Genomic DNA, 14,600 nt, shown 5'->3' with positions numbered 1-14,600 from the left:
CGTAAAGTCCTTCAGTGGTTGGCCTGCAGGAAACAGGCCATTCATTTAAAGTGCTGAAATGTAAACAAACCTAAAATATGTGCATGCGCAGCTAAGAGAAGAAAAACAACAAAACAAACATGTTTTTTAGCAGCCCTGGCAGCGAGTGTACTTTGCTTATGTAGCAATCTTTGTACCATACTCCCCTTTCCCTATTCAATCTGCCTAGACTGTAAATCCCCATGCCATTAGGCCTTTAATCAAAGGGCCCTGTTCAGATGTAGGGAACAAAGGGGATGGAGGTGATCAACTCCTTTAAAGCAGTCTTAAGGGAGTGTGGGGAGAACATGCTTTTCTTTACAGGCTAATTGTGCTGGATGTAAGTGGAGGTTGCAGGCGGTAAACTAATTTCCTCAGGGAAGGCTTTATGAGTTGATGAAGGACAGGTAAAATGTTTTTATACACCACAGAAAACAATAAAGACCAAATGTGAGAAAGAGTTTTTAAATGATATGAATGCGGCTAAAGCACAGATGGCTTCATGACCATGAGCCAGCAGTGTGGGAAAAGCATCTGAGTGCAAGACAAAGCATGGTCAGTTGTGTTAGTAAACGCTGCGCATACTAAACTATAATTAGAGCCGCTATAGACTACAGCACACCAAATATGAAGCAAGACTTTGTGTTAAACACAGACATGCATGCACACATTTCCTCCTCTCACCTTTGCGGTCAGGTTTCAGATTTCGGTCCACGGGCGGAGGCTGGCAGTCGCTGTGCATGGGTCTGCGAGGGGGAGTCTTAGGGCTGGAGCGGAACCCCATGTGGGCGGGTGGGGGGACCTGTTTTCCCAGAGAGGAGAACTCCATAGTGCTTGGGGTCATTGGTACATAGTTGGTTTCGTGTATGGGCTCCGACAAGCTGCCGGAGTGGTGATGTGACGGGGAGTTTGCACTCATAGGCACGTAGTTCTGGTCGACTTCTTCTGTTGACTGGCTACCCACAGGCATCATTCCTTTGTTTATCTGTGGGGTAACAAGTCAGAATAATACAACACAAACATTAGTGCAATAAGTACAAATATGTTGAACATTGTAATTATTAACACACAAGTTTCCCCAAAAAATGAAAAAAGATAACATGTCAAGTTATTTTGGTGTTGCACTGCCTCTTTTTTCTTATATTTAACACTTTGTTTTACTCTGCAGTTTGGTGCATATCTCAGAAAACCTGTGAATAGAAATTAATCAGTCATATTAATAGGTTTTTTTCCATAAAGTTGAGCGTGGTAATAGAGTGTATCCATACTACAACCGGTGTGAAGAAGTAGATGGATAGTTAGCTGGGGAATGAGCACATAAGATAAGTGACATGTAGATATCTTCTTGTCTTAATTGTAATCTACTGAATTATGTAATTTATCATAAATAAGCTACAAATAAGAGTATGTGCCAAAAGTATACTGTAGAATTAAGAGTTTGTCTGTTTTCACATCACAGATCAGGGTTGTAGAAGAATTTATTCAACCAACGCATTTTCCATAGTTGCTCATTTTCTTTTTAGTTGCAAAAAATCACAGGTCTCACACCTAGAGTTAGTTTGGTAATTTTAGCTCACTAAAACAAAAGCACAAAAATTAACAATTTTTTTTTAAATGTTGTGCTTGAGCAAGACTGGATTCTCCCGATGGAATGCTTTGGAGCGACTGAAGTGTTAATAAAAGTGCTGCTAAATGAAATGAATTTACCAAATCTGTGGTTTGACATCACAAGATCATTGCAAAATGTGTTGCAAAACTCAAGCAGCGCAGATTCACACGAGAGAAGTAGTTTGTGTTTCCGTAACGGCAGAATGGAGAAATTGTAACCTGACAGTTGTGGTTGTAAATGATAATTGATTTTCCCATCATTTGTGGCATGAAATGTATTTCACGTGTGTGGATTTTTTATACACAACCTCACATCACATTCTATAAGCGATCCCATTTTGAAACACATCTACCTTCATTGTGCGTGTGTGAAAAGGTACAAGTGTATTTGTTGCAGGTGTTTATAACGCGATGGTTTACTATTTGCTATGGATTCCATGGCTGCTTTGTCTGTATGATGAAGTAGTCAAAGTTTGTCAAAGGTTTAACAATCCAAATTGACTTTGTCTTCTATTAAAAAATGTACAGCGATAATATACACCGATCACCTTTGATAAAACTTACAAAGTAGCTGTTGAAGCTTTCATTGAAGTCAAAGGAGCAGCTTTTGTCAGAAGGGAATGATCGAGGAATGTCGTAGCAGTCCTGGGAGCCAAAATCTAAAAGAAGAAAGAAAAAAAAACGTAATTGCAAAACAAAAAACGTGATGATTGTGTAGGGCACATTGTCAGGTCTAATACTGCTGTAAAAAAATTATAATAATCCACGTTTTCATGACTGTGCAGATCAAGAGAACAAAGCACAGCAGCTCTGCATCAGGAGCTCCAATATAACTCACATAATTGCTGTTTTGGTCTTGTCATTAGGTAATGGGGTTACTCAGACATTTTAGTTTCAACCACAAGAACCATGACAGGAAACCCTTGGAAAATAGATACAGTAGATGATCGCTGAGGAAAACTAAGTGGGGGCTTAACTGCAATCACATCTGTGGCCTACGCCCAGATGAGTCAACACAAATATTAGCATGAGTCAACTAAATAAAAAAAAATAAAAAAAAAACGTAGTAAGTTGTTGTAGTCAAATATTTTGTGTGACCTCATGGTGACATAAAACGGTCACTAATTGATCACAATGACACATGGTTTCACTGCTTTAACAAACTAAAGATACAGAGGTTTGATGTCAATTAGAAAAACAATTAAAAACACTAACTTCACTAAAGCTTTTGCAATGATGTCTATTACCACAAGAGGGAGGAGTACATAAAGTAATAACTTACACTAGTACCTACATTTCTTCTTTATCGTGGCATCATAAATTATCACAATAATGTTGTATTTCAGCCAACATTTCATTAGTGATAGTTGTGTTGTCAGATTTAGATGAAAGCATCAATAGATAGCAGGGTTGGGGTCAATTATAATTGTAATCACATAATTAAAAGATAATTACAATTATGACATCATTATAATTGTAATTGTAATTAAAAAGAATATTGCTGTTGTAATCATAATTTAATTGTAATGAGTTCAGATATTTATTATTGTAATTGGCATGAAAATTCTATGAAAACTGTCAATTATAATGTAATTAAATGCAAACCTGTGGAACCATGTTACATTTCTATAATTTACACGTGTCAGTTCTCTGAAGGATCATTTTTATCAATTTAAAATAAACATGTAAATCAAAGTGTATACTGACAGAAAAAAGGCTCAGACGCCCACACCAAAAATATTAATACCAATATTTTCACGGATAAAGAAGCCTAACCAGGTAACCAAGAGATTAAAAAAAATTAATTGTATATCATATTTTGTAGTGTATATTTCAGCTGATTTAATGGGTCAAACTGTCAAAACTGACCCGTTAGAACAAGAGATGCTAACAGAAAGCCAACACAAGTTTTAGGATTATAGGGTTATTTTTTAAAGGCTCAGTAATTGTGATTAATTGGAATTAAACTTTAGTACATGAGAACATAATTGTAATTGATGATCAGGAGGAAATTAATAAGTGTATTTGTAATTGGAAAAAATGCCGGTTATCGTAATCATAATTGAGTTGTAATCGAACGTAGATAATTGAAAACATAATTGTAATTAAAAAATGTAATTGACCCTAAACCTGACAGAAAGATCTGACCAAACAGCATGAATGAGAAACAAAGATCAGAGTTTATCTAAGGTAGTGAAAATAATAAATTGAGCCCAAATAAAGTCAAATCAATCTTTTTTCTTTTTTTTCTTAAAGCCCACAAACCTCTGCGGAGACGTGAACTGTCCATAGTTCCAATAGTGTTGCTGCGTAGAGCCTTAACCCCAGCACTTGTAGGCACACAGTAGTTTCCATCGGCCTCTGAGGCCGGGCGAGGCACACAGTATGTGTCCGTAGGGGAACGCTCAGCAGGGGGCGGGGGTGGTCCTGAGGAGGAAATGAGCGAAGGCTTTGGCGGTCTGGGTGGAGGTAATACATCTCCCGCCCCTTCTGATACTCCTGTCGAAGATGACAAAGTGCGAGGCACTTGGTATGTACAGTTTGCACCGGGAGTGGGCGGGATGTCATAGCTGATAGAAAGGTTACGGAGCTGCGCCTCCATCGATGGCTTCCGCGAGGGTGTGTTAAAGACGTAAAGGTCAGAGGCATCCCCGCCGTCTGCAGGAGCCGGAGGAGAAGATGCTGACTTGGGAAGCAACACAGTGTCCTGGGAGTAGCTGCGAGGGAGGTGATAAAGGCCGCTGTCAGTTGAGAGAGAAGCGCCGCGTGATGGAGGGGAGTCATAGAAGGACGGAGCAGAAGCAGGAGTTTGGTGCTGCGGGAAGAAGCCGTTGTGTGAGATGTGTTTCGAAGACGACGTTGACGATGTGGGCGTGCGGTGAGATGGGAGGTTGTCATTCAGGTCCGTCTCTGAGGAGGTAGACTTGGAACACTCAGCATGGGTTCTGCAAATAAAAAAGAAGAAAATTAGCAACAGTAAAATTGTATTTTGCAAAAAATAAAAATAAATAAAAACCACACAGATGCTGTCTACCTTTGTGCTCCTGTTAGCAAAATGTTAAATACACACCTACTTCATCCACCATTCATAAAAACTCATGACATATTTTAGTGGAAGATTTAAAACACACAGTTGCCATTTGTAGCCATGCATGTAGTGATTAAGGGTGTAAGGACAAAATCGATTCAGCGATATATCGCAATATTTGACCGTTCGATTATCGTATTGTTCCATTTAAATGAAAAAAAAAAAATGTTTAATTGCACCAACATATGCATAGCATTGTTAAACTACTTTACTTGGAAGTTGATTGCACTTTATTTTCCTAAAACATATGTAGTGGACAGTTCCCTTTTTTGTTTTAAGAATTTAAGAACTTAACAGAATCAGAATCTGTTGTAGAAGCAAAAGTTTAACTGTCTTGAATAATGTACTTTGATAAGTTTGTTTTTGATACTGGTAGTGAATTACAGTTAGTTACCATTTCCTTGTTCAGGTAAGTTTAGATCAAATGGAATAAATTGTAATGCATACCATTTTGTACTCGTAAAGGTGAAATTTGTAATTATTTGATATCGTGATGTATATCGCATTGTTTAGTATGGTGATATCTTGTATCGTGACATGCAAATCTTGAACCGTATCGTATTGTCAGATTCATGGCAATGCACACCCCTAGTAGTGATCATCTATCAGAGGTAAGGCTGTGCAATTAATCAAAATTTGATTACAGTTTAAATTATTACACTCAACGACTACAAAAATGACATAATCGAGAAAAAAACAATTATTAAAGCAAGCCTGCAGGCCAACACGGGGAAAGTTGTTGCTCGTGGTCTTGTTACATGACGGGAGAAACGCAACAAAAACACTTGTTGACAAGCAAGGAAAGTCAAATTCTCTGATATGGGACCAATTTGGGTTTGATGATGAAGACCAAGAGCAAAGACACATCACATGCAAGAAGTGTTTTCATTGGTGCAAAAGTGAACATACTTGATTTTAGCGTTTGATGATTTTATTTATGTTTAAATAATATATTTTACATTGTTTTGTACAAAAATAAATAACTTTTTGGTTGACAAATAATTGTGATTTAAATTGTGACTAAAATAATTGTGATTTAAATTATGACTAAAATAATCGGGATTATTATTTTTTCTATAATCAAGCAACCAGTGACGTGCAGTCAGGTTAGGCAAGGTAAGCAGTGTCTACCCAAGGGTGAATTGATATTTTGATTATTTGTTTTAATTATAATATAATTATAAATTATTTATTTTTCAATTTCCGATACCCTACAATACCTATAAGTTTGAAAGTGTCAGCATTTTGTGAATTGAATTGAATTGAATTGAATTAACACTTGCCAGCAGAAACATATGAAATTGTCTTTGGTGACATTGGTGGTCTCTATTTGCCCAGCCAATCCTACCCTAGTGCTCACGGCACGTCACTGCAAGCAACCCTATTTACACTCGGGCAAATGAATAACAGCGGCGTATTAAGGATTATTGTGTGTCTTGGTTGGTCTGTACAAGTGTAGCACTGCACACAAGCAGGCAGTTCCAGCTGGGCCGCTGGGCCACTCACACACTAGTCTGTGGAGGAAGAGTCTTGCTCTCACACTCCTCCAGGAGCAAGTACTCCTGGGTCCCCTCCAACTGAGAGTGACGCTCCACTGAGCTACACACACACCAGAGATCAACAAAAAGTAGGAATAATCTGAAAAATTTACTGGGAGAGGGTGAAGACACAGTCAAACCAACCAGTCAACTACTCACCTGTTGTGTTCAGGCTTTTTGCTCTCACAGTGGGCCAGCCACAGGTAATCCTGAGGCTCTTCAGAGCTAGACTGGGAGTCCAGGTGTCGCACATTGACTGGTTGGTACGGAGGTGGCACACTGGACAGCACTGCTGCTGCTGGACCGAGGATAAGACCCAGAGCTGGGTGAGGGGGGGTGTCCACCACTAGACTCCCGGTGGCTGACTGGTGAGCAGCTTTTGCAGCATCTTAGGGCGGAATATGGATAAGTTAATTACATCCAGGCATTTTAAACAAGGCCTAAATGTTGAATCAGGGTAGACTTTATAGGATCAGGGTCTATGTCAGGGTTGGGGTCAATTATAATTGTAATCACGTAATTGATCATTTATAACAATTATGACATAATTGTAAAAAAAAATATATGTTGCTGTTGTAACTGGATTGTAATTGACTTCAGATAATTTACTTTGTAATTGTCGTGGAAATTCTACAAAAAACTATAAATTACAATTTAATTAAACACAACCCAGTGGAACCATGTTACAGTTTTATTGCATACACATACGTAGTTAACAATTACTAAAATATGTTTCAGATCAACTTTTGTGATTGCCGTCACTTCTCTAAGAAATCATTTTACCATTTAAGAAAATACATAAATCTAGGGGTATACTGACAGAACACAGGCTCAGACACCCATACCAAAAATATCAATACCAATATTTTCATTATTTGGGAAACCTAACCAGGTAACTAAGAGATGAGAAACAAATGAGATCATAGTTAATATTTTTTAGTGTATTTTGCAGCTGATTTAAAACATTGGTCAAAATGGACCCATTATCATAATAAATGCTAACAGAAAGCTAACAAGAGGATGGTTACATTTTATAGGGTGATTTATTAAAGGCTCAGTAATTGGGATTAATTATAATTTAACTTTAGTAATTGAGGATGTAATTGTAATTTCAGCTACCAGGCTCTTTGCCTTTGGAACCAGCTCTCGGTCTTAGTACTGGAGGCTGCTTCTCTCTCAACCTTTAAGGCTAAACTCAAAACCTACATATTTGTTAAAGTGTATACCGTATAATAGCAATAACCTAACCATTAGGGACAACACCCTAAACCTAAAAATAGAACTAAAATCTAAGATTATATAGTAGAACACCAACATTATATTCAAACGCAATCCACCATCTACACATAGCTCTAATGGCGTTCAAAGGAATGATGTCCAGTCAGACAAGGTTGTGCCGGATTATAGCCAACCCCCCCACTTCTGAACCTCGTTGTATACCCATTACACTGCTCACACACCATTTACACTGACGTTCACCCCATATTCATTATCATTCCACTGTATTCCTGTATCATGTTTTTCTGCAGTCAGTGCCTTCTCCTCGCCCTCCGTTGTCTTTTCTATTTCAGATGTTGTGAAGCTGATGATGGCAGTTCCTGCTCTGTGGTTCACGGCTCAACTAGTCTGAGACACTCTGATGTTCTATCTCTCTATCCTGTTCTGTATGTCCTTCTGTCCACTAATCCCAACAAGTCGAAGCAGATGCTGCCACCTCTGAACCTGGTTCTGCTGGAGATTTCTTCCTGTTAAAAGGGAGTTGTTTCTTCCCACTGTCGCTAAAAGCTTGTTCATGTGGATCTTGTTGGGTTTTTTTCTCATGATTATGAATTTTATATTTACATAGCATTTTGTAATTGCGATATATAAATAAAGTTGAATTGAATTATTTGACTTTCAGGGGAAAAATAATCATTGTAATTTTAGTTGTAATTGGAAAAAATGACTATCACAGTAATCATATTTTAATTGTAATTAAACATGAATAATTACAGACGTAATTGTAATGGAAATTTGTAATTGACCCCAACCTGTGCTGATATAACTACTTGGAAATTCTCATAATAGAGTTTTGTTTATCTTGTTGTAGCATCTAATGAACTATGAAGTAAACCAGGTGAAACCATTGACAGTGGATATCAGCAGTTAATACTAATAATATCAAAGGAATGTATTTTATAATGCCAATGTAAATAAGATGACTTGGACATAAGTTGTTTCCTAGCAACCCAGCACTAGTGTTGATCTCAATAGTCGGTAGCAAAACTGATGTCAAAGTTTAAAATTAGCATTGCAACAAGCTGTAAATGTTGTCAATATATAATGCAAAACAGTTCACACTTTCTACCGATTGGTGGTGGGATTTGAGTTTTTGGGGTCATCTAGCTTAAAAGGTTTAAAAGTGAATGTGTAACACAAATACAGCAAATTGTCAAGATTCACCAGGTCCTTGCCAAACATTATAAAAAGGCACATATTCACAGGTCGGGTCCTCTGGTGAAAACTATGGATCCAATAACTGATCCTTTCAACCTTATGATACTAATAACTGATTACATAATATATGATAACAGAAAGTGAATCTTGAATTCTAACAAAAGATCAGTACATTAAAACATCCCATAAAACAAATTGTAAATGTTACATTTCGATTACAAAAATCACAAACTATAACCAAATAATCAAAGCCAATTTTACAAGCATTTGTTTAACTGTAAAAATAGAAAACAGCTATAAATGTTGTTTCTGAAAGTCAAAAATGTCATGGTCATGAAAAAACTTTTCATGTGTTGTGTGATGAGAAACCTTGAAGTTTTCTTACATTTTCTCCGAGTCACTTTTGCAAATAACAAATGTGTCGTATTCCTCAGAGACTTGAAGGCACTCCATTAAAGCAATGAGTAGGACATGTTGTAGGTTAGCTTAGCACGTAGCAGCACTAGCTTAACATATCATACCAATAGGAAACAATAAAGAACAAAAATTTGCAGCCAATAGGTTATTGGTCAAATGCTCTTGCATGTCTGCAGTTAATTTTTTTTTTTTTTTTTATTATTATTTTTTTTTTTTTTTTTTTTTTTTTTGAATGAAGTGAATCTAATTATTCGTAATTAGTCATTATTAGTTTGCCTCCACTACAAAATATGTAAAATAGTTCAAACATTCAACATTGTATGTAGTTTAAAATTGACTGGAAAAATAAATAAATAAACAAAAAAAATGTACTGAACATAAACATATCCTTAAAGAATGAGCAAATTTGATTTTAGATGTGATTAGTAACTATTTTGCCCCTTACAAAGTTCTTTATCTGTGGCCTTTTTAAATCGTGATACCTAAATGAGATATTCCTCTTAATACCCAAAGGCCCCTGAAAGATGAAGAGTCCAAATTTTTAAAAAGCTAATGCCAAGGACACTTCAGGCACATAATTAAACACCATTAATCTCTTGGAAAAGAATTAATCTCTACTGACCTAACAAACCACAATAACCCCAACGCTATTTTGACCTTATGGTAACGAGGGAAAAAAATGATTTTCAAAGGCACTGACTAACCTGCATAATAAAACACTACAAGGTGCTTAAAACATCTCTAAGACACAGTAATTAAGGAAATAAATTCAATAGAATAAAATGGGGAAAAACAAGACCCTTCAAAATTGTGTCTAAACTGTACAGAACTTTACAAAAACAAAATAGGAAAAACATTAAAAAAAAAAAAAAAAAAGAAGTGGGAGTTAGAATTGGGTTTTGAACTTTTGGCAAGAGAGCAATACATCAACTGGTTGCTAAGGATGCAGGAAATTCGGCTAGAAGTGTCAGACTCTATTTTTCACGACACCTCCCAAACAGTAAGTTGCCGTGGTGTTTAAGACTGTGTCCATTTTCTTATTTTTGTTTTTTCTTCAGGCAAGAAAATAAAAATATTTTGGGACATGGTACTTCAAATCATTGGGGAAGTTTTGGGATATAGCTCCGACTATGGCTGGACATTGTGGATCATTATACTGGCCCACTGCCTGAGGACTAAGGCTGAGCTTCATCTGGAACAATGGGAAAATCAGAAGAGTAAGATGTGTACCATGTTGTTTCTTTTGTTGTCATTGTTTTTTAATTTTATTTTCCAAAGTAGGCTATGTCCATAATCATTAATGCTCAAAGTGAAACATCAAGGAAAAATAAAAACCTGACAAAACCAAAAAACTGATAATTTTAAAAAGCTGTTATCCTAAACGGTAATTTGTATCCATAATTTAATGTAAAACCAGTAAGCCAAAGCAAGAGTGAAATTAGTCCATTGTGTGGGCTGAGGACAGCTATATTCCCACGCATCTCCTCCTCTTGCACTTTTATCGAGTTCTCCATTTTTTCACATTTGGGATGAATAAATATCAGAGTGCTTTTAAAGTTCTTGACTTTGAGCTGACTGCTGAGTGGCACCGATGTCCAAAACTACTGAGTGCCAGCCTAAATATATTAACATGCATTTCATTCCTCTTCTGTCTACTCATTCCTCCTCTTTCACAGCTCTCTTCCCACTCTCTTCTGCCACAGATTTTGTGATATCTTATGAAGAGTGCTGTACTTTCAAAGCTAACGACTTTCTCAAATGCACATCAATCTTCCTCGACTTCACTACGGTTGCTTTGTCATTCACTCGTCAGTTGATCAAACACATGAAAAGCATATTCACAGAGGAAACTTTCCCCCGTGCGTACTCATCTGTATCCTCTGCACCGTCCCTCATAGTACTCATTCTGAGAGTCATCTATTGGCCCATTCTCTAATCTATCCCAGTTATGAAGCACTCAGTGCCAAACATGACAGAGTAGAGGGAGTGCAAAATATTTATGCAAACAACTAAAAAAAAAAAAAAGAGCAAACGTTAATCCTTACCCATAAAATAATCAGCAGAAATATCCATTTTCTTTACTCATATTCATCTGTAGCAGCTTCACCGTGAGTTTACACAACAGGGTTTACTTACATAGCTCTATTGTATTGAAGTGTTGTTAAGAGGGTTGTGCTGCAACACCTACAAAGCTGGAGACATTTCTTGATACTCTGCAGAAGATGACCTTGAAGCAATATAAGCTGAGCCTTAGTCAGCAGGCCTGAACAGTATCTTTTTCTCCTGAAGTACTGCCAGTAAAGCTGCGTGTCAAACGGCTTCTGTGCCAATTCATATCCCACTCATACGTAAAGGAGAAATCACCGAAGACTCAGATGGAAAAGCAAATGCTTGCAATTTGGTTTGTGATATAAAAAGAAACAAGAAAGAAGAACAGTCGGACAACGATCATGGAGTGAGGGAGGGTTAGTGAGGCCAGCAGTGCACACAATGCTTTGATTATCTCGTACTGGGGACAGGGGTAATATGAGCCTCCATATAACACATGAACCCACACATGGATCATTAGACCTTGGCTGGGAACTGTGCTGAATAGAAAGAGGCCTTCAGGAACGTTCTGTTGGTTCAACTGACTCCTCCTCTTCTTACGCAAAGAAAGAAGATGCAGACGTTTGATAGAATTATCAAAGGTGTTAATAAATCCTGCAGCTTAGAGCCACAGACATGATCCACATCATCCAGTCTTTAGATACCAGTAGAAATTACTGATATGAATAATTGATTACAATTTATATATTGTTATTATTGCATTGTTTTATTTCACAGGTGAAAGTCATGGATTACAAGTTAAAAAAAAAACCTCCTAGTTTAATGAAACTATTTTAGTTATGGAATGAGACTAAAAAAAAAAAATTAAAAAGGCAAAATGTGCTATTTCTTTTATTCAATTTATTGCTTACAATTTTTTTAGATTCATCGATTGCTAAAAGAATTGTTTACTGCAGTTATGTTAAAAACATTCACTTCCTGACATTTTTGCGATAACGCCCAAAGTATGTTCAAATTAAAAAATAAAGCTATAATATGCTGAGGAAAAAAGTAGGAAATGTCACATATTGCAGAATCCTTACCCTCATCAGTGGGGTTAAAACCACAAATATCACAGATGTGGCGAACCCACTTATTCATCTCTTCTTCAGTGTCAGCCACCAGGTAAAAAACACGGTCAATGGTCTTTATGTCGAAGATGAAGCTGTGCTCCAAGTCCTTCTTGCTGAAAGTCAGCCCAGCATCCACCTGTGTGAAATAGCAACAGTCTGGCTTTATACAACAGTCAGCAGAAAAGTGAAAGCTTTACCACATTCCACTCAGAATTATACATTTAAATCAGATGTGATTTTCAGTTTTGTACTGACACATCTTGTCTACTTACTTACTTTTTAAGTTCTGAGAATCTAAAATGTAAAACATTTGTACTTTTGTGTGTGTGTGTGTGTGTGTTGGTAATTTAATTTTTATCACTTTGTGGTGCTTTGAAAACTGGTGTAAATATTGTTTTGTACGCAGCATGCTGGATTGACTCCAGAAAGAGTAGCTGTATGTTAGGTTCTGTTTATTTTAACCCTTGGGTCCTCTTTTTGTTATTCTGTCTTTGTTTATTTGGTTTGTGTTAACTCTTGTCTGTGTTTCAGGGATTCCTGTTTGTGGCTCCACCCCTCAGTGATGTCTGTGTGCTTGGGTGGTGATTGATTAGCTCCCTCGTGTTTTCACTCAGGTGTGGCCCATTCCCAATCAGGCCTCCTCCACTATTTAGCCGAGTGCTTGGACACAGTATGATCATTGTGTGATGTCATGTTCGTTGTCGCCTTCCTCGTGTCTGGTCTTGCTCCCTGTTCCTACTCCCCTGTTTTGGAATAAAAACACGGAGTGGTTCCAGGAACGATATGCTACGATCCTGCCTCCTTCTTTCCCTGCATTTGGGTCCACACCAACACCGAACCCTAACACTGTACTTGTTACAGATAATGGAGATCAAAACAAATACAAATTCAAAACAGTTTGCACCATACATTTATCCTAACGCAGCCATTACATTATTACCAGTCACAAGTGAAGTGATTATTTAGTTATACGGACACCTGACGGTGAGGGAAAAAAAAAAAAAAAAAATTTCACGGCAATTTAACACTTTGTCACAAAGTGTATGTGTCAGTGAACAACGTGGGTGGGCAAAGACTAGTGCAGAGATATTCTACCTCCCTGTACAGGTCTGAACATTAAAGTAACATCAAGGATACATAGTTATTCGTGGATGTTTTTAAATCAATATTTGGTTATTTAAAAAGGTAATACTTTAAACGAGGATTTTATTTTGGCTGCAAAAAAAACTATATCTTCAAGAATTTAAAAATAAGCTTGTAAGAATTTCATATAGAGATTCACTAAATACCAGAGAATAAATCAAATACAGATGAAAGCCACATGATAAATGTTTTGTGAATTTTGCTGGACACCCTCCTTAGGAATAATACTGAACTGGTTGTTCCTACAGGTGTTCCAGTTCAACTAGTGATCATGTAATCTGTTGCATAGTTTTAAACTGAGCAGCTAGCTATGAATGATGTTAAAAACAATTCAGATTGAACTAATTAGATCAGTATCTTTGAAGCTTCCAAAGAGGTATGTCACCAAATGAAATGATTGCCAGCTTGACTTGAACACCATCATGCTAAACCACTTTATGTGCGACTGTTTTTATGCCAATCTTTTGTAAAAAAAATTTAATTAAATAAAAATTGCAGTCAACTAAACACGCAGTTACATCCCGTTTTATCCTTTGATGAACTAATTCCATCATTTAAATTAAGATGTAAATAATGTATCATTAGTAATGTTAAAGAAAAGCAAACATTATGGTTGACTTACCAATCTCTTATCAATTGCTTCCTCTATCATTATTCCTCTAATATTAAGCCATAATTTTCAGAAATAAGGTGAAATCAATACAAAAACTGTAAGCGCTGTCTGAAAGAAGAACACAAAGTGTTGCTTTGTAAACGTGCAGGTAAGAAGAACCATTACCTGCTCACACAAGTTGAGGTCAATCACACGGATAGGCTTCTTTGTATGGTCATTCTTGTAGTATTCCAACACGTCTGGGTCGCCTGTCAGACGGCCACTGCGGAGAACAAACCACCGCTTTTTCCATGCCTGCAGGGTGAGTATAGAAAGTACAGCCAAAGGTTAATGTGTGTTCTCACAATGACTGCTCCATTCGCCCCCCAAATAGGTTGGCCACACTCTTTGTTTCTCTACATTAACCAATGTGTGCTCGAATAGCCAGCGTTTCTGCGAGATCCCCCACCAGCTGCACTGACTGGAGGCCTGCAACCAAAAATATGTGTCTGGGATAAGTTGAACAAAAGCCCCATAGTCTGATCTCACACCCGGCCTGGACTGACTAACAGATTCTATAAAGGGAAACAGGGAAGTAA

The 14,600-nt window shown here is 37.2% G+C and overlaps 1 protein-coding gene across 9 annotated transcripts in view; it reads right to left on the bottom strand.

Annotated features, from left to right (window-relative positions):
• Positions 1-14,600, bottom strand: part of gab1 (GRB2-associated binding protein 1) — a 64,318-nt gene that overhangs the window by 11,141 nt on the left and 38,577 nt on the right. For all 9 annotated transcript variants that reach the window (XM_028447702.1, XM_028447730.1, XM_028447753.1 and 6 more), the window contains 6 exons: positions 14,188-14,316; positions 12,237-12,402; positions 6,412-6,640; positions 3,892-4,571; positions 2,191-2,285; positions 703-1,003 (listed from right to left, as the gene is read on the bottom strand). In XM_028447702.1, coding sequence (XP_028303503.1) covers positions 703-1,003; positions 2,191-2,285; positions 3,892-4,571; positions 6,412-6,640; positions 12,237-12,402; positions 14,188-14,316 — 1,600 coding nt within the window. The remainder of the gene's footprint in view (positions 1-702; positions 1,004-2,190; positions 2,286-3,891; positions 4,572-6,411; positions 6,641-12,236; positions 12,403-14,187; positions 14,317-14,600) is intronic.

Source organism: Gouania willdenowi, chromosome 1, assembly GCF_900634775.1.
Source record: "Gouania willdenowi chromosome 1, fGouWil2.1, whole genome shotgun sequence".
NCBI classification, from domain to species: domain Eukaryota; kingdom Metazoa; phylum Chordata; class Actinopteri; order Blenniiformes; family Gobiesocidae; genus Gouania; species Gouania willdenowi.
The sequence above is the reverse complement of the archived record's forward strand: the minus strand, read 5'-3'. Positions and strand labels throughout refer to the sequence as shown.